The sequence below is a fragment of the Anas platyrhynchos genome, chromosome 1 (assembly GCF_047663525.1).
Source record: "Anas platyrhynchos isolate ZD024472 breed Pekin duck chromosome 1, IASCAAS_PekinDuck_T2T, whole genome shotgun sequence".
NCBI classification, from domain to species: Eukaryota; Metazoa; Chordata; class Aves; order Anseriformes; family Anatidae; genus Anas; species Anas platyrhynchos.
The window spans coordinates 60491729-60516169 of record NC_092587.1 but is presented as its reverse complement, the minus strand read 5'-3'; the positions used below and the strand labels follow the sequence as shown (position 1 = coordinate 60516169).

Here is a 24441-nt window from a genome sequence, read left to right as displayed (position 1 = left end):
AAAGCCGCAGAGAAGCCAACCGCTCAAAATGTGAAATGAACAATTCACGAAAATAATGTGCTGTGGATATAGGGTCTTGTTGTCAGCCCCTCCGCTGCTAGCTATCGATTTTACAGTATTTCTAAGATTTATTCCCTTTTATTTTCACCAGGGGAAATTAGGCTGTCAGGATCTATTAACCCGAAACAAGCCATTATCCCTCCAATGATTATCGCCTTCCAGGGCTGGCTGCAAAGCGCCCCGGGCTCAGCCTGCCACAGCTTTCATCTGCCTCCCAGGGCCCCTCTGCCTCTCCTGCTCAGCCTGCGAGTGGCTCCAGAGGCCCAGGGCACTGAGGAAGAAGCAAACACACCTACCTGGAGCGATGTGTGCACCCTGCCTCCCCGCTGCTCACCCAGGGGCCCCAAAAAGCACCCACCTCCCACGTCCTCGCAGAACACCGTGCCCGCCGGAGCTCCGAGTGTGCAGGACCCAAGGTGATTAAAGCATTCAAACTCAAACATGCTGCATGTTTTTCCACTTCCTTTCATAAAGTGCTTTTATCTGCTTGCTTTTTTTTTAGAAAAAAAAAAAAAAAAGAATATCAGAGAGAATCTCAATCCCACAGGGACACACAGCTCCCCAGACCACAGGATGCCCTCATCTCTCTTTTATTAAATGCCACCAGCGTGGTGCTCCCCCTCACCAAGTTTTCTGTTTGCAAAGCATCTGCAGGCTCATTAGAGGCACTCGCAAGGAGATCGGGGACATCAGTCTGCTCCTGACCTCGGCCAAGGCGCTTTCACTGAGCACAGCCGTTCTCAGGGGCCGCGTTAATGTGCCTACTAAAACCTCTCGCTCTGCACGTTCAGCACATGATTCTCAAAAACCCTTAAACCGGCCAAATAAAAACCAGTGGCCGTTGGATCAGAGCCACACACCGTCCCCCAGCGGGGCCTATTTCCGTAACAAACCGCAGCTCTAGACTGCTGGATGGTTCAGCCCGAGCTGGGCTCACTAAAGAGGAGCTGTGAAGTACAGAAAATTACGAAGCACAGACCTGGAAATAGGATTCATGCCCTCTCAGCTTTTACAGCCGAGTGCCTTTCCCCAGGCAGCCGAGGTGTTTTGATAGGCAGAGGAGCAGGCACTCCGGGAAACGCTTTTCTTACCTGAAGTTTTCCGAGCCCCGTGAACAGCAGCCGGTGCTGCTTTAGGGCCCTTTGGACACCCAGCTGGCTGCAGAGTGAAGTTATTCACCCCCAGCCGGCACCTCCTTCCTGAGCACACACCTAAACCCAGCAAAAACCCTCTGCAGGGCAGGCCCGGCGTGCCATTTGCGGTGCTAACAGCCTGGTCAAATCAAACCTGATTTCCTCAGGAAAAAAAGCCACACGTCGCTCTTCGGTGAGGAGCGTTTCACAAATGTGAAATCACAACTTTCAAACAGCTGAAAAACAGCTTCAGGAAACAACAGCCACGGCCACCTAGAAGAGCTTTTCACAAGAATAACTAAATTAATTTTGCTCTTTTTTTTTTTTGACAGAATGGGACAGGGAGAAAGAAAAAAGAAAAAGAAAAAAAAAAAAGACTTTATTTCAGAAACCGTGTATGACAAATTTCTGCCCAAATAAAGACCACCTCCCAAGTTCAGTCTGAACATTCATCCTCCAGCATTTCTATTGTTTAAAACTCCTGCTGGTTATGGGGAAAGGGAATGGGGCAAGTGCCCCAGGATGGTGGGCAGGCCCTGTCCAGATGCAAGGAGGCTGCAAAGCAAACCGCCACGATGGGATGTTTCCACACACATGACAGCGAGGGAACAGAAATACCAACCAAGCTGCTCGAGCAAGCTCTGCTCGTACACCAGAGGCTCTACAGGCTTCCTCTGCAGTCCTGGAGCCGCTTGTAGTGAGGCTCTCCCAGTGGCCCCGACGCCACACGGAGTGTGCAGAAGCCCAGCAGGAAACCTCAAGGGCAGCCCCTGCCCCACAGCCACTTTGTCCTGGGGGCGTTTGGGATAGGGCTGGTGCGCTTGGGGAAGCTTGGAAAGGAGCAGCCCCTGACACGCCATTCCTCATTTAATTCCCCCTGGAGCAGGATGGTGCCAGAGCTGGCCAGGGTAATTAAGCACAGCATCTGGGCCTCAGCGCCTCATGCACACGGGGAGTTAGCCCTCTTCTCCTTAACCCTTCTGCATCTACAGTCACTCCCTGAACAAAGTCGCACACCAGGACAAACTACGTTTTGGAGGGGCTGCAGGGCCTTGCGCAGGCACGCTGTGACTGAATTAGGCATCCTCCAGCTTGGCTGGAGCAAATGATCCAAGGGTGGACCAGCAAGCTGAAAGCGATCGGTCGCAGTGCTGCAAACGGTGGTTATGGTCCTTCGGCCTTGTCCGCAGAGGCAGTCACAGCCTTTACACGGAGCGAAATTAAACCCAAAGCCAACAGAAGGTTGCACCAGCAAGAAGAGGAGACTGGCCAGATCACAGCTGTCTCTACCAAAGGGCTTCTTCCTAGGTTCAAACGTTGCAAGCCAGGGGATGAGGCAGTGCCCAGATGGCGTACTGGAGACAGCAAGCTGCACAGGTCCTCATGGGAGGCCCTGAGTGGGAGCAGAGGATGGGCTTCCATGGGCAAAGAGCTCATCAGAAGTAAAAACTCTGTGGACTCCTGGCAAAAACTTCAAAGCCTTCCATTGTAATTTGTGTCACTTTAGTCAGAAAAACAGAATTTGGTTTACTTATCTAAAATAGAAATGAGTTTATACCAAGAATCCCCTTAATTTTTCTGATATCCTATCCTACTAGGAATGTAGTTTGGTGGCTGGTTTTGGAGTGCACACACAACAGCCCTGGCCACTTTGTGCAACTTTCTGGCTAACCAAATATTCCTCAGTGATTCCGGAAGGGGAAATCCAACAACATAACGGGTTTCTGTCCTGTTACCCCATGCAATAGCTGCGTCTCAGCAGCTCAGGAGGCCAGGCAGCAGCAGGGTCTCCAGGAACACGGGGTACACGTGCAAAGGAGGGAGAGCGCTGTCTTTGTTCCTTCTCCTACTGCCAGGGCACATGTTAACTGCATTCTTCTATTTTAATAAGCAAAGCAGCTTATTTCCTTACAGGCTTGTTCCTTAATACCTGCTCTGCAGTATTTGCCATGCTTGGGTGCCCTGACCAAAGGGAAGAGCAAAGGAGGAAAAACAAAGCTTTGAGCAAGGGAACAAACCAACGATGCGCGGTGGCAGACACTGCTGAGGTTTCACACAAAGTACAGCCTCGTGGATGGAGCAGGCAAGGTCAGAAGGGCGGGCATTCCTCCCGGTGTTGCTGCCAGCTTACCATGTGCTTCTGGAGCATCCCACCCTCATCACCTATGAAAGGACGACAGCAATGCTAACTTACCACAGGGCAGCACAAAGATGAACGATCAGTCTTTGGAGAGCGCTTTGGGATCTTGAGCTGGAAGGTTTTGTGACACACAGTGCCATGGTTCTCCACAGAGGATCATGGGGGTGAGTTTTAATGGGAACAGTTATGTACATTGCCTTCGTCCAGTACACCTATAGCATGCCAGGGTCTGTTTAGGTCTATTTTATTCCAGTATTCCCATATTTATATATATATACATATATTTATTCAAGTATTCCTATATTTTATTCCAATAAGATGAGAAAGGAGATTTAACAGTGGTAGCACAACAGCAGCAAATGAAATCCCAGTACCCTTCTTCATCACCAGATCTTCCTCTGAAATTCCTATTTATTGCATTTTCCCCGCAGCAACAAAACCACAGCAGCAGTAGCTATTACTGTTCCCATATACAAACCGTATTAGACAGCATTTACAATATTAGCTGTCAAATAATATCCTTCCTCCTACCACCCACTCCTTAATATACACCCACTGATGTGACAAAATGAAGATTTGGGTTTTGGGAAGGGGGGCATCTCTCCAGGCAGGCATGGCTGCAGACTCCGGTATCATAGGGATACTGTCTGCAGGGCATGTGGGGAAGAAACTCAGAATGGAAAAGGAAAGATAAAAGGGCACGAATTGAAGTATTTTCTCTGTAGATGACCGTGCTTGAATTTTCTAAGACATTTTTCTTTCATGCTGCTACCAACTGCCTCTTTCAAATGACATGAAAAGCTGTGATCTTTATTTGTATTCTTGCAAGAAACTGATTGCTCCAACAGCACACAATTAAAAACATTTTTCTTCTGTTTTGCAACAAACCACAATAATATATTTTATACTTACATAACAGCTTTCAGCCTGGGATCTCAACGTCATTTGCAAAGAAGCATTTGGCCTCTTAGCTTCCCTACGAGACAGCAAGAAGCCGCAGTCCCTTTCTGTCACCAGGACAACTGAGGCACAAGGACATCGTGCTACCCGGCCGCGGTGACAGAGGGAGGTGGCAGGATCGGGAGTGGAATCCACGTCCCCTGACTCCCAGACCCATGAACGAGATGGGATCACACCCCTCATCTGTGAACTCTGTTTTTCACGTCTGATTTCTCAGAGTCTTCCTTGTACAAATAACAAAACGCTAAGCAGCCTGTTTAACAAGAGAAACAGACTGCCTCCTGGCACCTTGCAGAGCCATCCACGTGAGCACGCGGTGACTGCAGCGTGTGGCCAGACCAGAAGGGTGGCACTTTGAAGTCCTGTGTGCAGGGATGCAAACGACCACCTGGCACAAAAAAGCAAGGGACCAGTGCCTATCCCCAGCCAAGTTCCCTGAAGAATACCTCACATACCTCACACAGGGACACGTGTGGCCAGGGAAAAGCAGACACCTTCAGTGGGCAGCGCTGCTGCGTGTGAAGGCGCTGAGAGCCACCCCTCGTTGTGCTGACAGCTTTTACGCTCCCCCAAATTGCTTCTGCAAATGCAATTGTTCACCTTCTGTCAAAACACGAGGAAATAAGTTTGCTCTTCGGTGGCAGTTTCTTAATGGAGAAGAGGAATTAGCATCAGCCTTTAATACAAAACGAGGGTCCACTTCATCATCGCCGTCAGTTCCACCCAGGACCATGGGACCTGAGCAGCCTCCTGCCCTCACTCCATTGATCCAGCTCCAACATCTTAATGAAAAACTGGACCGAGGAGGAGGGGGAAGGAGGGAAAGCAAAGGCAGAAGGTCAGAAACTATGTCAGAGATGCATTATTTCAGGGGACCCTCTGCTGGGATTTATTTTGTCTTAACTCTTTCCCTGCCGGTATTTCTACAGCACGCCGGGCTGCTGTTCCTGGATGAAATTGGATGGCGTGAACTAAAAAGGACAAGCTAATATTTAGGATCTTAACCAGCCATCCACACAGCACCAGTGTCATCACGATTTGTATCTCAGGAGTCTTAAGCTGGAAGGAGCTTTTCTGAGTACCGAATTCATCCGACCCCCAGCTGGGTTACAAAGTCACAAACGTACCCAGGAATCAGCATCGTGTTAGAATGAGATGAAGAGAGCAATTTCAGTTTTACTGGTAACTATAACATCAACTTTGGGAATCACTCCAAAAATAAATGTTCAGGAAGTTTTAAAATGAGCTGTTCATTTAGAAATGAAGTTTTCTGCAAAATTTCTTGGGGGGAAAACAGCTAACAACTTTCAGTGCATAAAGCCATATTCGCAAGAATTTCCATCCATATATGAAGCTATGAAACTTGTTTATTTTGCCCAGGGCATATTTTGATGGGTTCTCTCCCTAAAAGCTGTCAAACACCTGGGATAAGGCTGCAGGGTGCTGTGGCTGTGGCACGGGCAGGAGCAGCAGTCTGAGGGAGCGGAGAGCCGGAGCCCACCCATACAGCGAACCCACTCTCATTTTCCATCCCATTTATCCAGCGTTTTATCTTATAACATTCCCAGCATAAAAAGGCATCAAGATTCCTCCAAGCTCGTTTCCTTGCTGTTTTTTAATCCACGCACAATCCTCGAACATCCCAGTGAAAAGTGCTTTATAAAGGCCAATAAATAGAACCTGTAGATTTTGACAGCCGCTTGTGTAACAGGCAGTTTTCTGAGGATGAGGAGCAGCAAAACGCTGAGCAAATTGCCACGATCTGAAAACTTCACATAATTCTCTAAAAACGCAACCTGATGTAAGAAAGACAAGACGTGTTTTTGAGAGCCATTATCAGCCGCAAATCCTTTCTTTTAACCAAGAGAAAGATACTGGGCTAATGGATCTTTTATAAAATGCGCTTTCAGTACCAGTTTTTCTTCTGACAATTGCAAAGCCATTACAGGTGCATCAAAGTCACTTCGAGAAATTACCAGCTTAGCCTGAAAGACTCAATTCTTAAACTGAATTACTATCTAATAATTTTTTTGAAGCACCGCTGTCTCTCTATTTACATGCCGGCAAAAATGAAGTTAAACGCTTTATGCAATATTTTAAAACTTGGGAAATCACACAACAAAGGAATTTTGACTTCAGTAACAGGTAAAGTGGCTGAGTGACAACGAAGCATTTACTCACCCACAGATCGTGAATATGAGGGGTCGAACTTGGGACAAACAAGAACTGATATTTTCTCAAGTGTCACTCACAAAACAAAGTCCTAATGTGCTCGAGACAGCAAAACCAAACATCAGCCACAAATCCTGCAGCTGGTAAAAACACTTTCGTGCACAGTCTGCCAGGCATCCCTTGGGGGAGTCTCAGAGATGGGACCAACCAAAATTAAGGATTATTTAAAACTGTCCTGTGCGTAGGAAGATTCCTGCCTGGGGTGCCAGGTGATCCCAATATGCCAACTGGAATAAATAATAGGAAGGAATAGGAATAATAGGAATAGAAATAATAGGAGTAATAGGAATAGGAATAACAGGAAGATTAGTGGCTTCCTTAAAAAAAATAAAATAAAAAAAAACAAAGGTGCGAAACTGGAGAACAAAATGCTAGCCAGGCCATTGATCTCCCATGACCCAGCTCCGTTCAGGCCCCAGGAAATAAATGGCTAAGGAGCTCATAAATTGTATTCTGCCCCTGCAATAAATACAAACACATTATTCTTATCAAGTGTGAAGAAATACCTTTCATTGCAGCTCAGCAACCCTGAAGGTGACCTGTAATGGGATCTCAAACTTGGTTTTGAGCTTTTTTTTTTATTGCTTTATGAAGTATGAGGATAAAAAAAATTAAGCATCTGCATTTTACAAGGTATTTTCTTGTTGGTATCTTATATGAGAAGTCTGGATATTTTCCGTAAGATGTTATAATGACTTGAGAAACTGTGAAATGTTATTTATCGTTATATAAAACCAGGCAAAGTGGAAGAGTGATTAGTGGAAAGGATTTTAATCAGGCAATTTAAAGTCTGGGGATTTGGGTCCCGACACAGACGAATCCTGCACGTGCACAAATATCTTTAGAGAAGATCAGAAGTCACGCTCCTGGTATTTTTGTAGCCACTATCGCCGTTCAAGGTAGGCTCAATCAGCTTAAACACTTCTAATCCACACGAGTTGCCTGTGGTCCCAAGAGGTCAGCACGAGAGCCGAGAAGCAGCAGAAAGGGATGGCAACACCCCCTGAGCCTGCACCTCACCGCGGTCAGCATCAGGGAGCTCGGACACAGGGAAGCCAAAAGGCCAGCACCACCCAGGACGATGGATGTCACATTCCTGCTGCAAACTTTGACCATGTAGCAGCAAGAAGCGCCTGTGCTAAAGGACAGGATTTAGGCCGTCATCACTTGCCAAATTCTTCATGCTTGCTTCTTCCCTTCCGAGCGCCTGCATTTTGTCTGCAATGCAGGAGACACTTTCTCAGAGCTTAACTAATTGAAGGAAGGTTTATTTTTTTTTGGTTTCGATCTGCTTTGCATACCCAGCATTACAACCTTAGGCACTCGCAAGGCACGGGTTGCAATGAGCGTTATCTTTTCCCACCAGCAGCTTGCTGACGACCTTGCTTTCCCCACCAAAGCGCGTGCACGCGGCTCAGAAGCTCAAGCAAGCAGCGAGTCCACGGGTACAACTTTCCAACAGCCACAGCCTGCTGCTGGGAAACCAAAACTGAAATGCTCCAGGCAAAACTGCTCTCCAGCCCGCCGCGCGCTCTTGATCTATTTCAGGCTTTATACGCACAAACCACAGACACAACGCAGAGCAGGAAGAGCGCCGTTTGGATATACAGCGGGCCAGGGCTTGTTCGAAGGCTCTGCAGTGAGATTTACACAGCAAGAGAGCAGCTGCTGGGCTGGGGAGGAGCTGCGGATTACAGGGGGCTGGCAGGGAGCTGGGGACCCTCAGGAGATGATGGCCCCAGGCAGGGGCTGAGAGGAAGGAAAGGAGCTTTAGGGGATCTATTCCTACGGGGTCTGCTCTTCCCACTTTGCCCCGTCTCCTGTCCCAGGCATTTGGGATACAGAGCTTCCCTATAGCCTGACTTGAGACCCCATCACCAGGCTTAAGATGTAACAAACATGAAAGTCTGTGCAGCAAGAGGCACCTCCCCATCGGGGAATATTCAGGAGATAAATGGGCGATGTATCAAAGCAGCATAAATCCAACGAGCTGCAGCTGGACTACAAGAAACCTGTGCGAAAGCTGCTCTTAGCTGCTCTGATCGAGCTTGGCTGAACGCAGCTGCAAAGCAATCCCTCCCCAAAACAGAGATGTAGGTATTGACAGATCACTGGAGAAACTAAAAGGCAAGAATAGGTGGAAAGAAGACAGATAACTTTTCCAGAAGCTCCTCTGAGTTTGTAGAGTGCTGAGAGAAAACATCGAGTGCCATATTCCTGAGCTGGGAGCTCGGGGTCAGCCATCACCCTGTCGTGGTCACGGAGGAGCTGGTGCTGGCCCCGCAGCCACATTCAACTTCCAGCTTCTTCTAGGCCTGCCATTGATCTGTTGCAGGAGCCTGTGCAAAATGCTGAAACAATACACAACTCAGTTTCTCTAGCTCCAAAACACAGTTTGTGCCTCTCTTCTTCATTGGGATTTTTTAATTAATGCTTGCAAACTGCCTTGACGACGTAAGTGCTAACCACCATTACTCCTGGAAGCGTACCCCAGAGGAAAACTTTCCCACTGATGGCAAAAATGCTTCTAACACAGAATCAGGCAGGGAGAAGCAGGTACAACATTCAGCATGTCCTTCTGCACTCTCTGGCAGGCTGTCCTCTCCTGAGATAAAGCCACCAATCTTTGGAATACCTTGCTTGCCTTCTGGCCCCGCACAAGGATCTACCAGAAGAGCTTGCTGGCCACACGTTTTTTGCTGAGGGATGCTGAGGCCAACCTCAGGGTGCAAAGGCAGAGTGCCTAAAAAAATCCAAGAGGAAAGCCAGAAGGTCAGTTATGCTCTGCACTACCCTACGAAGTCCACAGCCCCTGGGTGTTTGTAATAAATAAATAAATGCATGGAAAACAAATTAAAATACCCAGCTTCATCCTTAGGGTGCATATAAACACCTACCTCTACCAGTAGAGGAAAGGAAGGAAAGAGTGGTGGTGAGAAGTGACATCTGTATCTGCCCTTCTACTGCAGCCTGCTCCTCCTGGCTCCCCTCTGAGGCATGGATGTGGCAGCCTGGTTCAAAACTAGATCTCTGGATGTCCCTGAGCAAGTCGTCTAAATTTATACCTCAACCCTTGCACCTACCAGATGGAGGATATTCTGCTGGCTCCCCAATAGGTTAGTGAGCCTACGTTCCAGTTTTTGCTCCCCAGGAACCTGGACATAATTTCTTAGCTTTAAACTTACTTCAGAATGGGAAAAGTGAGCTGTACTAAAAATCAAGGGACTTACGCTTCCCAGAAGCAATGCAGCCATGCCATCAGGTGGCCTGGAAACCCAACAGCTTAGCCCTGGGCAATGCTAACAGATGGCACGGCGGGGCACGCACATGGCAGAGCACAGGCACCACTTGGTCATCCCCCGGCTCTGCTGCTGTGCTTGTGCTGCTCCAGAGCGGTGTTCAGCAGCGGGCACCGTCCCCAGTTTACTCCACTGGGAAAGACAGCTTCAACTGGGAATGGGGCAAGGACTGAAGCCTTGTGCTGTCAAGCAAAGGAACACAGATCAAAAGCTGCTCTGGGACTGTTCATTATGGTTCCTGCTAAGGGGGCTGTACGAATGAATTCAGTTAGTAGCCAAAGCTGCAAAGGAGCTGGAAGAGACAGGAAACCAAAGTCCAATGCAGCCCCTTCCACCTCTTCCCTCCCACAACAACCCTACAAGCCCCACTGCGGACAGATTTATCAGCAGCTCCCAGGGGAAGCATTTAGGTGTTTCCCCTGGCACTGCGGGCACGGGTGGCAAGCTCTGCATGCCCACTGCACCGTGGCTGAAGCTCCCTGGCGTTCCCTCCAGAGGAGGATTTCTGTCATCGCCCGCAGCAGAGCTAATGCAGTGCCACCTCGTGGCATTTCCGAATGGCTCCGACTACGGAAAAGGCCAACCTGAAACTTCAGCAGATGTCGAAATGGAGCTCGTCACGCTGCAGTGGTGCTGGGCCCTGGGCAGCGACAGCGAGCGCTGCCAAGCAGAGCCCGGCGTGGGCAAACAGCAAGAGAGGCCGGAGCTTCGCCACCAGCCTGTGGAGGCGGCTGATTTCTGAAAGAGCTCCCCTGCCCTGTGCAGACAGCTCACCCAGCAGGCACCCAAGCAAACACAGCCTTCCACGTCATGCAGAGGTCCCACGCGGACAAGGAGCAATCACAGGAATTCAGGCAGCAGCATGGGGCAGGCTGTGGTTATCCTGAATGGTGCGGCTCCCGTAACGCTGCCTTCGTGCGTGGCACTGCGCTCAAAGCCAGCTCCAGGCATCGCTGATTACAGCCCCGAGGCATGTGCAAAACCCAGAGCCCTAGAACTGCACCTGTGCTGTGAAGAAACAGATTTCTTTTTTCTTTTAAACCAGCACCTTCCCTACCTGAGGTTCTGACAATCCGGAGAAGTTAATATCATCCAGCAGCAAGCGGGGAACAAAGACCTCGCCTATAAATATCTCATCGGCACATAGGAAGACGGTTGCCCAAAAGCATAAGGAAGCAGCCTTACATGTCTTATCAAATCCCATTCAGCACAAAGCATTTTAGAAAGCAGCTGCGATGCCAAAGATCTTCCAGAACCGCTTCTGTCCCCTCAAGATCAACGCGGGATGAGTAGGTGTGAACAAAGCAGGCTTGCACATATGCTTTGGTTATGCTCTGTTGTTTTAAACTGCTGGAAAGGTAGTAAATCCCAAATTAACACGGCCCTAGAGACTGCATCTCACCTTCACGCAGAAACCTGAATTGTGGAGCTCACAGCTAACATATGCTGCTCTTTGCTGTACCTGAACGAGAGCTCCACAGAGCCTTACTGCCTGCAGGATGCCCAGTTGTGCTGCTGGGAAGCCCACCCAGCGCTGACCCTTCCCACCACATCCCTGCAGGGTCAGGCCACAAACGTGGCCCCAAACAAGCTGAAGCGATGGGAAGAGTGAGCCCACCCGACCCACGAAGGGCTGTTTAGACTCACGGTTTGTCTCCTCACACCCTCACGTACGTTCCTCGCTCCTCTTCCATTAACATATTCCTCTACATAATTTTTCAAAACAACAAAAACACGCACACTGGTAAAACAGTGATCAATGGAGACCTATGCCAGTGACTCAATCTTGAGAAAGCTTGAAAAGGCAATAAATATGAAACTATGGCTGCTCTGGCATGCAGCTGGAAAGGAAAACCTGAAGCTAACGTTTTAAAGAACCTTTTAAAGCAAAATTCAAACTGTTCACTGTAAATTTTCATCCCCTATAAAAGGGACACAGCGAGAATCTGAAAACCAATAGGGGAATGGGATCAGCAGGATGGCAGTAACCCAGACAGAAACACACCCGTGCTTAGCTGAGAGCTATAAAAGTCACCAAAGGGAGGACAAGGGTGGTAACAAAGACAGCCAAAATTCACAGCAGTCTTGGAAGGTGCCTAAGTCAGGCTTTAGCACACATCAATGCTATATTAAATATACATACACATATAGATACACCTATGAAATTTCAAATTAGGAGAAAAAAAAAAAAAAGAGAGAGAGAGAGAAAAACACCGTGAGCGTAGGTCAGGTGAAGCTTATTTCAGTATCTTTCACTCGGGAAAAACAGCTCAGCTGACTCCCTGCAGAAGACAGACAGATTTGGTCTGCAATGTGTGCTAGGCACAGCTCAGGCATCCCGTGCCCCACAGGGCCCAGCTGAGCCACCAAGGACCTGGACAAGTGCCTGACCCTACAGGATGGTGTTCCTCTTCTCCACCCTTAACCAGCCTTTTGCTTATTTCTGACGGGAAGGATGAGATGCTGGACGGAGGGCTGTGCCATACCTTGGCAGGCTTTGTGGCTTTGCCCCTCCTGAAGGTTGAAGGATATGGACTGGAAAACACCTCGGGTAAATGCATCCCTTCGTGTTTAACAGGCACAGAGGGAAGTATGGAACAGACAGAGCCTCAATGAGGAGATTATAGGAATTTATTGCCTGCCTGGCAGATGGCGCACCGAAGGGTAAATGATTTTTTTTGTGTCCTACCGGCCAGTAAGAATCAAAGTAAATGTGCTGTTTGCTGGCAATAAGTGGCTGTAATCCTTTGGTGAGAGCAGCTCCATTACGTGGGCCCAGAGTTTCATTTAACTTGAAACTGTCACATTTTGGTGCACAGCCTTACGAGTTCCCCTTTGTTTACCCTGATCACATATCCCGGTGAAAAAGCAACGTGCAGATCCAGCAGCACAATGCAGCTTCAGAGCAGAGGGTGCCCGAGCAGCCAGGCTGCCACAAAGCTGCTTCCTCCTGCTCTCTGCCCCATGGCACGGGTAATCTGGAGTGCTAAGGAGATACTGTAGAGGCAGGTAGGAGTGGGCAGGAGGCCGTGCACTACAGTGAGAAATGTGCACGTCGCGGCACTTCCCAAGTGACCCAGCCACGCACTGCACAGCCTCCCTGCTCCAGATAAAGTCGACTGCATAGCCTACTTCCAAAACTTTACACGGTCATATATTCTCTATGTGACGTGTTAGAAAAAGGTCTTTCTGGAATAAAACAAAGAGCTTTTCAACGTGCTGCTTGGACTGCACTACTGCTTTATAAAGCTTAAGCACCAGGTGCCTGAATTGTGACAACCCCGACCATGGAGGGCTCAGTGGGAGCCATTAAAACTGGAGAAAGAAAGAAAAAAAACAAACTTAAAAATAGCTTCCCCATAGATAAAAATAGCTTAACTCTTATCTCAGACCTTCTGAAAGCTTCAGGGGAGAGTTTGTCCCACTGGGAAAAGTGGGTGACTTCCCTTCCCTGTGGCACAAAACCCTCACCTCAAGCTCTGCACAGCTGCAAGTTAGCTGGCTTGCACCACACCACGGCACAGCATCATGGCCAAAGCCAAAACGTGCACCGTTTGGGGCCACGTCAGTAACTCTGAATGAAGATTAGGAACTCTGCATGAAAAAAGTACATACATAAGCTTATGGCAGGAGAGGAAGCTGCTCTGCCAGGCTGGTTTTATCGTTGTTGGTATTTTAATTTAGTCCCAGGTGGTTTTGATTTTTGTGTGGTTGTTTCTCTTCTTTTTTGTTTTGTTTTGTTTGCTTGTTTGTTTAGTTTTTTGAAGATGCTGGAATCCACTCAGCCAAACAAAGTACTGAAGAGAAGCCAGCTGACATGCACATTTAATTGGCATCACATGACTCCTCCGTTTAATATCACTCCTACATCTGTGAGGGGACATCCACCTGTACCTAACCCACGACTGCTGCCAAGAAATGTGGAAAGAGTAATTTTCTGTTTATGTAGGGCCTACCTTGTGTTATCTTTTCCTGCTTCAAAACAAACAGAGGCAGCATCTGTTAACTGGAAAAAAAAAACAATTCCCAGGGCAGAGAAGACATTATCCAACATCGTGCAGGTGTTTCAATAATGCACTAGAACCAGGTTAATTTAACACCTCCTGGAAGCAAAGGGATGTGGAAAAGACTTTAAATGACACTCATAATGTGTCTCTGTCCTGCATATATCCCACAGCATAATGGCAAAGGATGAAAATCTTTCTGAAAGATTTTTATATCCCTCATGAAAGTTCACAAACGTGAGAAAACTTAAAATACCTGAAGTCCTAATTTTCATGCCAAAAAATCTGACTCCACTTCATACTAGTTATTTTACAGTTAAAGTTACACAGATGCTTCAAAGCCCCTTTTCTATTCGAGAGTCAAAATTTCACTACTGCCCACAAAGCCACCATTTAGGTTTTTCTCTGTCTGTCAAGTCATAGTCAGAATGGTCAGAACTCGAGTCTGAAGCATTCCTTTTTTTTTTTTTTTTACCCTCACTGCATAGTACATTATCATAGGTAAGAAATCAGACTGAAGAATATGCTAGCAATTTTCCATTGGATTTTTTTATTGTTGTTCTTTCAAGATTGTGTCACTTGAAGGGAAAAAAAAAACAAAACACTATGCTTCTGCCTGCATTTTCCCCCCTTTGAAAATCAGCACGCACAGCCCTGTTTCCCTGTTCGTCCAAAGCCTTAGACGCCAGCGTAACTCCACTTTGGTTTCTGCTGTGTCCGTGCATAAGTATTATTGATCTAATGAGCTGTTCCTTGGACTTTCTGACGTGCCCATTACAGTAAAAGAGCGAAGAAAACTTTAATGGGCAAGGCAGCACTGTTTATTAGCGCAACTGATAGAAATGGAAGAACCAAGACACAGTCAGGCATGCAACCCCTGCTCCAAGGCTCTTCCTAAAGACATTACCTTTTCCTATACCACTTGACGCTATTACATCCTGAAACCATTCTCTCTAAAACAGCATTATCAAGGTTATTTGGGTGCTGTTCTCAGATTATACTCACATCCCATTCATGTAGGACCGCCTATGGTTCAGCATTTTGCTTCTGCCTTTAAACTTGCAGCTCGGTTTTTCCAGCTCCCCTCTGGGGAAGTTTTCAGTGAAGTGCTAAGGCCTGCAGTGAAACATGAAAGCAGCCAAACTTGGATCTCTTCTTGGCTTACCACTGGAGGCTTTCGCAGAGGATGCTCCCCACAGCCACACCGTGTGTACTGCATCTCCGCGATAGCCAGTGTTTATCTCTCGCAGCTTTGTAAGCGGGCTCTGCCTGCTGCACTGCATTCAACAACTGCAGCTTTTGGCCAAGTCCTGGCAGGCTTTGAGACCGTGCAGCTCCCCCTTCAACGCAGGACGAGGCTTGTCACCCTGCCTATCCATGTCACGAGCACAGCCGTGGCTTCAACGCGAAGCTGCTGCAGTCCTGGATGCGATGGGGTATTTAAGTTCTGCACTTAAAACGCTTTCGGCCTCAGTTCACTCAGCACAGCTGAGCACATTAGCACTGAAGGCTGCTTCTATTCAGCCAACAGAACAGACTATTCAGATGTGATTTTAAAGAGTCTGCCACTGAAAAACACACTCTGTGGTAATTGAGCTCCGCAGCACACACCAGTTCCCACCACCATCCCGGAGAGCTGTGCTTATGCACCTGACAGCCAAATTTAATCCCCACAATTTAGGAGCAGGCCTATATCAAAGCAGTTTCTGAACCTCGGGCACACTCTCAGAGCCGTATTTCTCAAATAGTAATTCAAACATCAGAAAAATTAAACTGGACCAGCTAGATAAGTATTTAAAATGATTTAGTGTGAGAGATTTATGTCTAATGGCCTCTCCTTGGAAAATAAGTACAGTTGGTGGGCTCCCCGTAGACGTTCGCTCAGCACACCAGAACTCTGCTTTAGGCTGAGCTTCTTCCCATTCTGCTCACCTTGCCTTCGTTACGCTCGTCTACACTTCTGTATCACAGGACCCTCATCTACATAATACCTAAGTACCTTGTAATGTGCAGCATCAATCAGGGAGGTGATATTTATCCCGGTTTTGCAGATAGCAGCTGAGGTGCTGCAGTCACACAGCCCGCGTGCAGCCACCGGCGATGAAATCTGGGAGTCGAGACTCAAGTGGAGCCTGCAGGCTGCCTGTCCCTCCAGCCTGCTCCCATCAAGGTCGTTCTTTTCCCCGCTGCTGGACCCCCTTCCAGACTGCCAGGTTGCCACGGCAGTTTTGTCTGGAGAAATCCCCCAAGCCTCCACGGGTGTTGGTGCTGAAAGCGAGGCTTAGAGGCGTGAGCCCAAGCCCTTATGCCTCCCAGATGCTGTGTGAACAGATGTGGTGTGAGGCATGTAGGGCGTGGGGTTTAACTAAAAAATAATTCGTCGAGTAACCCGCACCTAAGTGCTTCCTAGGAGTGCTTCCAGTGCTCGCTGTTCTGCCCTGTTTGGCATAGAGGAGGCTATCTGAGTAACTTTAATCCCTCCTTTGGCTCTGTGTGACTGTCAGGCCGATGGGCATGCTGGCCGTGCAGCTTGAACAGCCAAGAACCAGGCAGCAGCAGAGCAGAGGGCTGTCCCTCTCGGGCCAGAGACCGGCCTCCCTTCCTTAGGGCTCTTGAAGCCGAGGCTGGCACGAAGCAGGGTAATTTGCTGGCTCTCATCAGGCAAATTTTACACCACTTTCAATGCTGTCAGATAAGGGATGATAAACTCATTTTCTCCATCTCCTCTTTACTCCCTGACTTTGCTCTCTCCTTCGCCTTCTCCTGCACTTTGACATGCCATCCACTGCAGCCATCTTTCACTCCCTTCCTGATTATTTTTAGCTTGGGCTACTGAATCTCTTCTGAGATCTCTCTGACGGGCAGGAGTCATCTCCCCAGCTTCACTAACACGCTGAACACTGCAGAGTGACCCAGCCATGGGAGCCGCTCTCCCAGTGTTTCATGTATTTCTGTAATGGCATGAGACATCAAGGAGTGCACCTCGCTGGAAAGCAGGGACTTTTACGGTGTTCTGGTAAATTCCTCCTTCGAAGCCAAAAGCAGGAATTTTGTTTCTGTTTCGGGACACTCCTGGCTTTGCATTATTAACCACGTTTGGCACGCTACTGTCCTTAGGTAACAAATCTTCACAACCGCTTCTCACCTCCAGCCCTCCAGGTAGGGAAGTGTTGTTGTTCCAATTTTAGCACTGAAGATGCTCCGAGACAGCAGCAGAGCTGGGAAGAGCCACTGGAAGCACGCAGTCGGTGCCAGGGGAAGGCAGGAGTCCCTGCTGCCCGCGGGCATTATTCCAGCCAGCTCTCGGGGGAAGGAGGTGGCACGAACAGCACCTTATCAGCAGATGTGAAGGGAAGCTCAGGGGGAGGTACGGCTTCCTACGGCCCCTGGGGAAAGGCGAGGAGGTGACCTAGAAGAGGGAGCTACAGGCTGATATATATGGCAGTCTGAAAGCAGCCTCGCTGGAGGAGAAGATGTAAGGGTAAAGCCAGCACAAGGATGAAGACAGGCAAGCTGAATCTCCTCATTAAATCCAGAAACAGAAATGCTGCAGAGCATCATTTGTGGTGCTCAGGGACATGTTTTAGTGGGTAATATTATTAGCCTGACCACCTTAAAACCAAATCCCAGGAAAAGGTTAAAAAAAATCATCCTGAACAATACCCATGCAGCCCCTGTTAGCTTTGCAGAGCATCTGGTTGTTTATTCTTGCCATTACAGTTTGCTGGAAAGTACTGTCAAAAAAATGATTATGTTTTAAAATGGGAGCCTTTTAACTCAACATTACTCATCAGCGACTGTAAAAAAAAGTCTGTTGAAACATCTTTTTAAATAGATAATTACATTTTTGACAAAAAAAGCTATGTGGAAAGCATTTAGTTTCTCTGAAAAAAAATCTTGGAGAAATAAAAGCTAAAGACTTTTCTGCATTTGTCTGCAGTTTGGATAGTTTTAGCTTATGGCAGTTATAAAAGATCAAGACCCCAAAAGTTTTTGCCTGAGCACTACAAAAGAACTGCTGGGAAATGCCAACATTTCTCTCAAAACAAACATCAATTTTTTTTTGTCAGGACTTTCAATGAAAAACCATTCTGCAATCACTTGTTAATCACACCTGGGGAACTGACAGCTTGTCCCATTTAAACACGCAGTTCCAGTCCATGTTTCATCTCGTATGGGATGTTTTAGTGCCCACCTGTTCCGTTCAAGCAAACAAGTTTTGTTCTACCGTGCTAACACAAAAATGAATCAACTGAGCTGAATTCTGCCTTGCACACCACGGGAAGTACCAGCTAACCTCTCTCTGGTAGCCCTTCGTGTCCTTTTCCATAGAAAGAAAAAATCAGCCACCATGTATTTCCGAACAAATGTTTGATTTAAAGATCCTGCAATTACATCATGTTCTAAGTAAATTCAATGGAAAAAGCGGAACAGGTAAGGAACAATGATGCTCCTTCTGCAGACGCTTTTCGGTCTACAGCCTCCCCCCTTTAAGGTTCTTTCATTTCCTATCTCACTGCCAGACACTTGTGGGGAAGGAAGGAACAAAAACCTGGTATCAGATTTTTATGAATAATAAGGTTTCATCTACAAAAAAAAAAAAAAAGCTAATCTTAGAGGTGTCTTTCGTACAAAATCGGCTTAAATAAGGAATTTCAGAAGTTGTGGCAGGAGAATTTTTCTGCTCAAGTGTATTTATTAATAACTGTTTTCCTCTGCTTATTAATGTAGTGCTACTTACTGGAAGTTGCCAGATTGAAAGCTCTAGAGGCGTAAGTCCTATTTATTCACAAAATAGGTCAAAAATAGTCATTGAAGCAAACACTTTCCCACACATGCATCTCAGCCAAGAAAGCTCTGTAGTTTGTGCAGATTCAGTCCTGGAGGTTTTCTGGGCTCTGCTTCCAACACAGATATTTGTTCTGTTTAACTGTGCTACGGACATCTCAACTGTATTCACGCTCTTTGAAGAGGCCTTGGGAAAGGCATCATGTTGTAAAAACTTTCCATTAATTAACAACCCAGTGCTGTACCTTGAGGCTCAAACTCCCCTGGGAAGATGTGTGATGTACCTACCAGTCTTCCACCCCTCAAATCTAAGTCCAAACCTCATTAGGGTGTTGCTGGTTTGTTTTGTGTATACACCTGTTTTGCAGAGGAGAAAACAAGATGCAACCCCCTTGTTCTTCCTCGTACACACCTTAAAAAGCCAGAAGAAATGTTGTGGTCATCTACGACCCAGGCTGCTCCTGAAGAATTTCCAGGCAGTAGCTAGCATCCTCCAAAGAGGCTCAGTATCAGCCTGCAGCTGACCATGGAGAAAAGCCTGTGTTTATAAACGTTCAGTTCCATCAGTCCTCAAAACACGTTCAATTCCGTGTGAAAATAGCACAGTGTTCATCCAGTATTTCCACCCTCACTCTTTCTGTATGTATCTTTCACATGTAAGTGCTGATGTTCAACACCCAAACGTTAGGTTTGGCTGTGAAGTCACAGCAGGAAGTATTGAAGTCACGGTGGGAAAGAATTCACCTCTGTTTTTAAGAAGTCCTATTTAATAAAAACGAAAACAAAATCTACTGGCAATAAAGAAATGAAAAGGGAAGCAAAAGCATACCAGAAACTGGTGCATACCAGAAACTGGTGTCCTCCATTGACAAGCGTGTGCATCAAAACTGGAGGTACCTTCTCTGCGAGGACCGTGTCAGTAATAAAAATGCAAACATCTTCATCTGTAGGACATCAGAAATGCAAGCAAGCTTTCTGCCTCCCAGGAGACAACCGGGGCCTCAGCAAATGTGCAGGGAATGAGGAAGGGATTTTGGAGCAGCACGGCACTGCGGCGTTGCGCTCTCCTCCTCTGTGCGCTCAGTGAGCTGTGTCGCTCCCAGGCTGGTGCAAAGCCAGCACAATTTTGCGTGTTATTGTAAAGGCCCAGGAACAGCTAACACTGAAGAGGCTTGAATGAGGCGAGTAACCCCTTTACATAATTCCCTCTGTCTTTTTTAACAGCACTGACTGGAACGCCTGCCAGAAACTTTCAGACAGATGAGATGCTTTGGAGCTGCAGACAAGCAAAAAGATGGATGATGCCTTCACACCGCGGCATCTTCACCTCTTTAATAGTTCTTCCAGCACAGCTGAGCCCCTGTAACACAGGAGCCTCCACAACTGCAGGTGTTTCAGAGTCCTGTAAGAACTCGTGGGCCACATCCAGTATGCATGGCATACACATGCCCAAGCCTGTTTTTGCCTGACAAACCCTCTTGTATGAAGACAACAGAACAGGATATCCAAAAAAAAAAAAAGCAATCTGATTTTCACAAGACATCTTTCATACACCCATGCCCAACCTACTAAAGTTCCACTCAGGCATCACATTTTTATTACCAATTCTATTCCCTCAGTCTGCTGTAAAACAGCCTGACCCAAACTCACCCTTCCCTCTTGCAGTCAGCTTTTCTTGTGGGGAAAAGACAACAAAACAACTACTTCAAAACTAAATCAAAGTGCAGCTCAAGCTTGCTCCCTGCATTTCAGGAGAACCCTCTTCAGAACCCAGTTTCTGGGGCTCATCTCAAGCAAAGCCATCCCAAGCCCAGTCCTGTCCCCTCCCTTCTTGGAGAAGTCACTTCCTTCCACAAGCCAGCAGAATGAAGATAGCCTCTCCTAGCAGCAGAAATACCTGCCAAAAAGTGCAGGATGATGCCAACGAGCACTGTCAAGCGACTGTAGCTTGATGTTTAGTGTGGGTGAAAATTCACCGTACTGAAATCCCCAGTTCATTCACTCAGCAGGAACAGCTCACGGAGTGACAGCTTCCAAGCACAGCCAAAAAGAAAAAAAAATCAACTCAGCTGTGACCAGGAGGAAGCTTACCTGCCAGACTGAGACCAGCTCAGTCTCTTGGCTTAAATTCACCTCTTCACCTCTCTTCTGACCACTGCAAGGCACCAGGTGTGTTGGTAAGCTGTGCCAAATGTTTGGGGAGCTCACAGAAGGAGAAGGAGCTCATCCCTCCTCAGAGGCCTTACCCCGTCCTCACACAGAAGGAGCAATCAGGGATGCTGTATTCTCACCAGCAGCATTTGTGCATCGGTGATAAGGCCCCGGTTTAAAGGGCACTAACCCCTGGGACGGCACAGTGAAAACGTGCAAGATGTCAACATAGATGTGACAAAACTTACCATCAAGCTCTCATGCCACCCGCTGCACTGACTTCCACGGTTTCTCTGGCAGAGAGCAGTACCCAAAGCTAGCATCAGGAACTGCAGAACATCTGAATGCTTATTTATAGTCACCTCGTACCCAGGGGACAGCGAGGCACCGAGATGGCTTTGGGCTTGGTCCCGTATACACGTATGTGTGAGTGCTACAGCTATTCAAGGGAGGGAGCCCGAGCAAGGGTAACTGGAAAGAGAGAAACCATCAGGAATGGGAACTGAGCTCTGCAGTGCTCCTGGGGGGAGTGATTCATTAGCTACACTTCAGCTCACACGCTGGAGAAACGGTTGGAGCACTCAGAGTTGCAGCTCGAAACAACAAATAGCAGCAATAGTCCCGTGGCAAGCAGGGCACCAGGAACCAAACACCACACACAGAAAGCTCCCGTTGGTGGGACTGCCATCCTGCAAACCAGGGGATATTTGGGGCTCAAAAGGACGTGATACAACAATGATACAGGAGAAAAGTCAGCACCGTGCTGCCTGGACTTGTTTAGGTAAGGTCAGTGGGAAAACCCCTCCCCTGGGAATGAAACAGGCCATGAACTGAGAGGAGAAAAACCTAAATGAATACCCTTATCATCAGTATGGCTGTGGTCCCACTGCCTGATGAGAAGTCGCGTTCAAATACCTGTAGGATGAGAAGGGAGTACTGGAGAACCAAAGAAGAGGTGGAAAAATCTCCTGCATAATATTCATGGCATAGGGAAGGCTCGACAACTGCAACATGAGATCGCTGGAGAGCAAAGGGTTTCCTCACACGCTGTAAAGCTTCTGTCACTGGGAGAGGGGCAACAGTGCTCTGTGCCCAGAACCACTGGGACTGTGGCTGGCATTTTCTGCTTGGATAGACTAGAAATGGTCTCAGCCAGAGTGTTTTTAAAAACACTCAACCCCCACACACTTCTGATGTCTGTGGATGAGAAGCTATACTTCTAAATTTATCTCCAGCCACTTAACTAATTCCAAATAAATTACCTTTGATATTTTGTGCAAGGAGTCTGTTAAATCAAGTGTCCTGAAGAAACCCCTGACTACAAATTAATCCCTGGGGCACTGCCTGGCTACGAGTTGTTTCTTATGCTCGTGCATTCTTCATGGATTTTTGGTGTATAAAGAAGTTCTGCCTTTGCTTACCAAAGGGTTAACAAAAATCCCAATAATTAAATTACCAGCAATCAGCTGTGGAGCTCCCCAGCGCAAAGCCTGGTAAATATCAATCCCGCTTCTCCTCCAGCATAACGCACCAGCCAAGACAACCTCCGACTGTCCCCTGCAGGGCTGTAGCCAGCAGTCTCAAATGTGTACACACACTGCCCAGCCTCTCTCCTTCCATCCACAGCAGGCTCTAGTTCCCCCTGGCAGATGTGACTTCTACAAAACGGGACTGGCTTCCATCACGCCTGCCTGCTCCAAGGCTGAACCCAACACGGTGTGATGAGTGCCGCAAGCGATTAGGAAATAACACCCAACGTGCTTGAAAACAACCAGAATAAATGTTGGGTCCAGAAAGCTAAACTTGCACACGATCTCAGCAGGGCACTGAACAGGGCTTCTATCAAGCCCCACCACCAAGATGCTCTCGATCAATGATTAAGGGAATCGTGCTGCATCCTGAGCAACTGCACCACCAAACACATCGAGACTGCTTAGAACAGAGCAGGATGCGGGGATGCGGTGCCAGAGGAGGAGGGCGGCTGCTCCTTTCCCCAGAGAGGATAACGCACCGCTTTGCCAGACCTTGCTGCTGCCGAGGGCTTCTCAAAGCTGCACCACATCAACACGTTCACTCCTCTGCTCGGTGCTGCTGCTGCCTGAAATAGTCCCTCTTATTTGTCAGCAGCCACAGCTGGAACCAGGGGTATTTGCGTGGCTTGTGCCATTACGTCTTAATCCTGGCGGTGAATAAAATCCACAGTGATTATGAGAATAATTTGCTCATGATGTAAATTTACAAAGCACGGCGCATGCCATTTGTTTTGCACTAGGGAGTGTATGTTTGTGTTATGGAAAATATGAAGGTGAAACATTATTTGTTGATTTCAGCACGTACAAGCTGATTTAAATTTTGCATCAAGTGTTTACTAGTGACTTTGAAATTTACAGGAATCAGCGGCAATCATCAATACTAGCTGAGAACATCCACCTTCTGCATACTTGGGGGATTATTAAGGAGGTGAAGTCTTAAATTCGTCCCTAAGGGAGTGTGAGGCGATATGCCATGAATGGTACCAGCGAGCTAGCTCAATCTTTGTCATCAATATTTCTAACAGAAACCAAAAATTACAAGCCCTTCAGTATTAAATACTTCAAAACAGAGGTGCAAGCAAATAAAGAATGAACTATCTGTGCATTACTGTTAATAAATATGCTAATGCCATTCAGTTCATAATGCTGATATTCCTCAGATACTGCAACTGTATGACAGCTCCGTCTGAATTTTATTCTGTAAGTGATTCAACTAGAATAATAACTAACTAGTTATTTTCTCCTCTTTTGTAAGAAGAATGTAACAATGGTACCCCTGTGATAAAACTAGTACAAGGTTAAGGAAATGACACCAAAAGATTACAAAAAGTAATTCCATCTTGCAGATAACCTTGTTATTAGATGTTGCGGTGAGCACATGTCAGAAGCTCTCTCTACAGCTAACGCTCCTCTAAAACTGAAGTTCATGAACTCAGGCGAGTTTTCCTACCCAAGAAATAATCTGCCAGGCATTCAGATTCAGATCACGCCTGATTTTACCATCCGCTTCGGAGGGTGTTGCATCACCAGCTCCTGCAGCTCGGTATTCACAGCTGGGCAGGCAGAGCCCTGGCACTGCCGGGGGAGCACGAGAGGGGCCCAAGCAGCATTACCAGGTGCCCACAAGTTCAATTCCGAGGTACATCTTGCTCCCAAGTGCACCTTGCAAATGAACTGCTGAAGGACAAACCCATCTTAGGTGAGCAGACACGCTGTGAGGCTTTCCTTATCAGCAAGGTGCTGCGCTGCCCCTGTACGTGGGAAGCTGCTGACTCAGCCTCTCGTAGGAAAATGTGTTGAGCAAAAGCCACCCATATATAAAGCATTAAGTACCTGATACCTGAACATCAGGGAGATGAAGCCAATGGGAGTGCAGGAGCAGGGCTGATGGGACGCAGCATGAGAATTCAGTAGCCACGCTGACTGCTTCTAGGAAGGATTCCCAATGACTGTGTAAAGGAAGGATTTTAGTTGCTAGCTGTTGTGGCTTTTCCATGGTAACTTCTAAATCATATTAGGGAGTTAACTGCATTTTATAAGGTAATCTATTTGATTCTTTCATTGCTATAGATTAGAAGGCAATAATGGAAAGAAAAACCTGAGTACTAGCTCATGTTAACATATGAAGAAAGGGACAAGAGA

At 47.3% G+C, this 24441-nt stretch overlaps 1 protein-coding gene across 5 annotated transcripts in view; it reads right to left on the bottom strand.

Annotated features, from left to right (window-relative positions):
• The window catches only part of TMEM178B (transmembrane protein 178B), a 214405-nt gene that overhangs the window by 116104 nt on the left and 73860 nt on the right, over positions 1 to 24441 (bottom strand). Inside the window, exon 3 of one of the 5 annotated variants that reach the window (XM_027446395.3) lies at positions 4161 to 9268. The exons of the other annotated variants lie outside the window; for them this stretch is intronic. Coding sequence (XP_027302196.1) covers positions 8997 to 9268 — 272 coding nt within the window. The 3' untranslated portion in view covers positions 4161 to 8996. Of the gene's footprint in view, positions 1 to 4160; positions 9269 to 24441 lie in introns of those variants that run through there. 5 annotated transcript variants of the gene reach the window in all.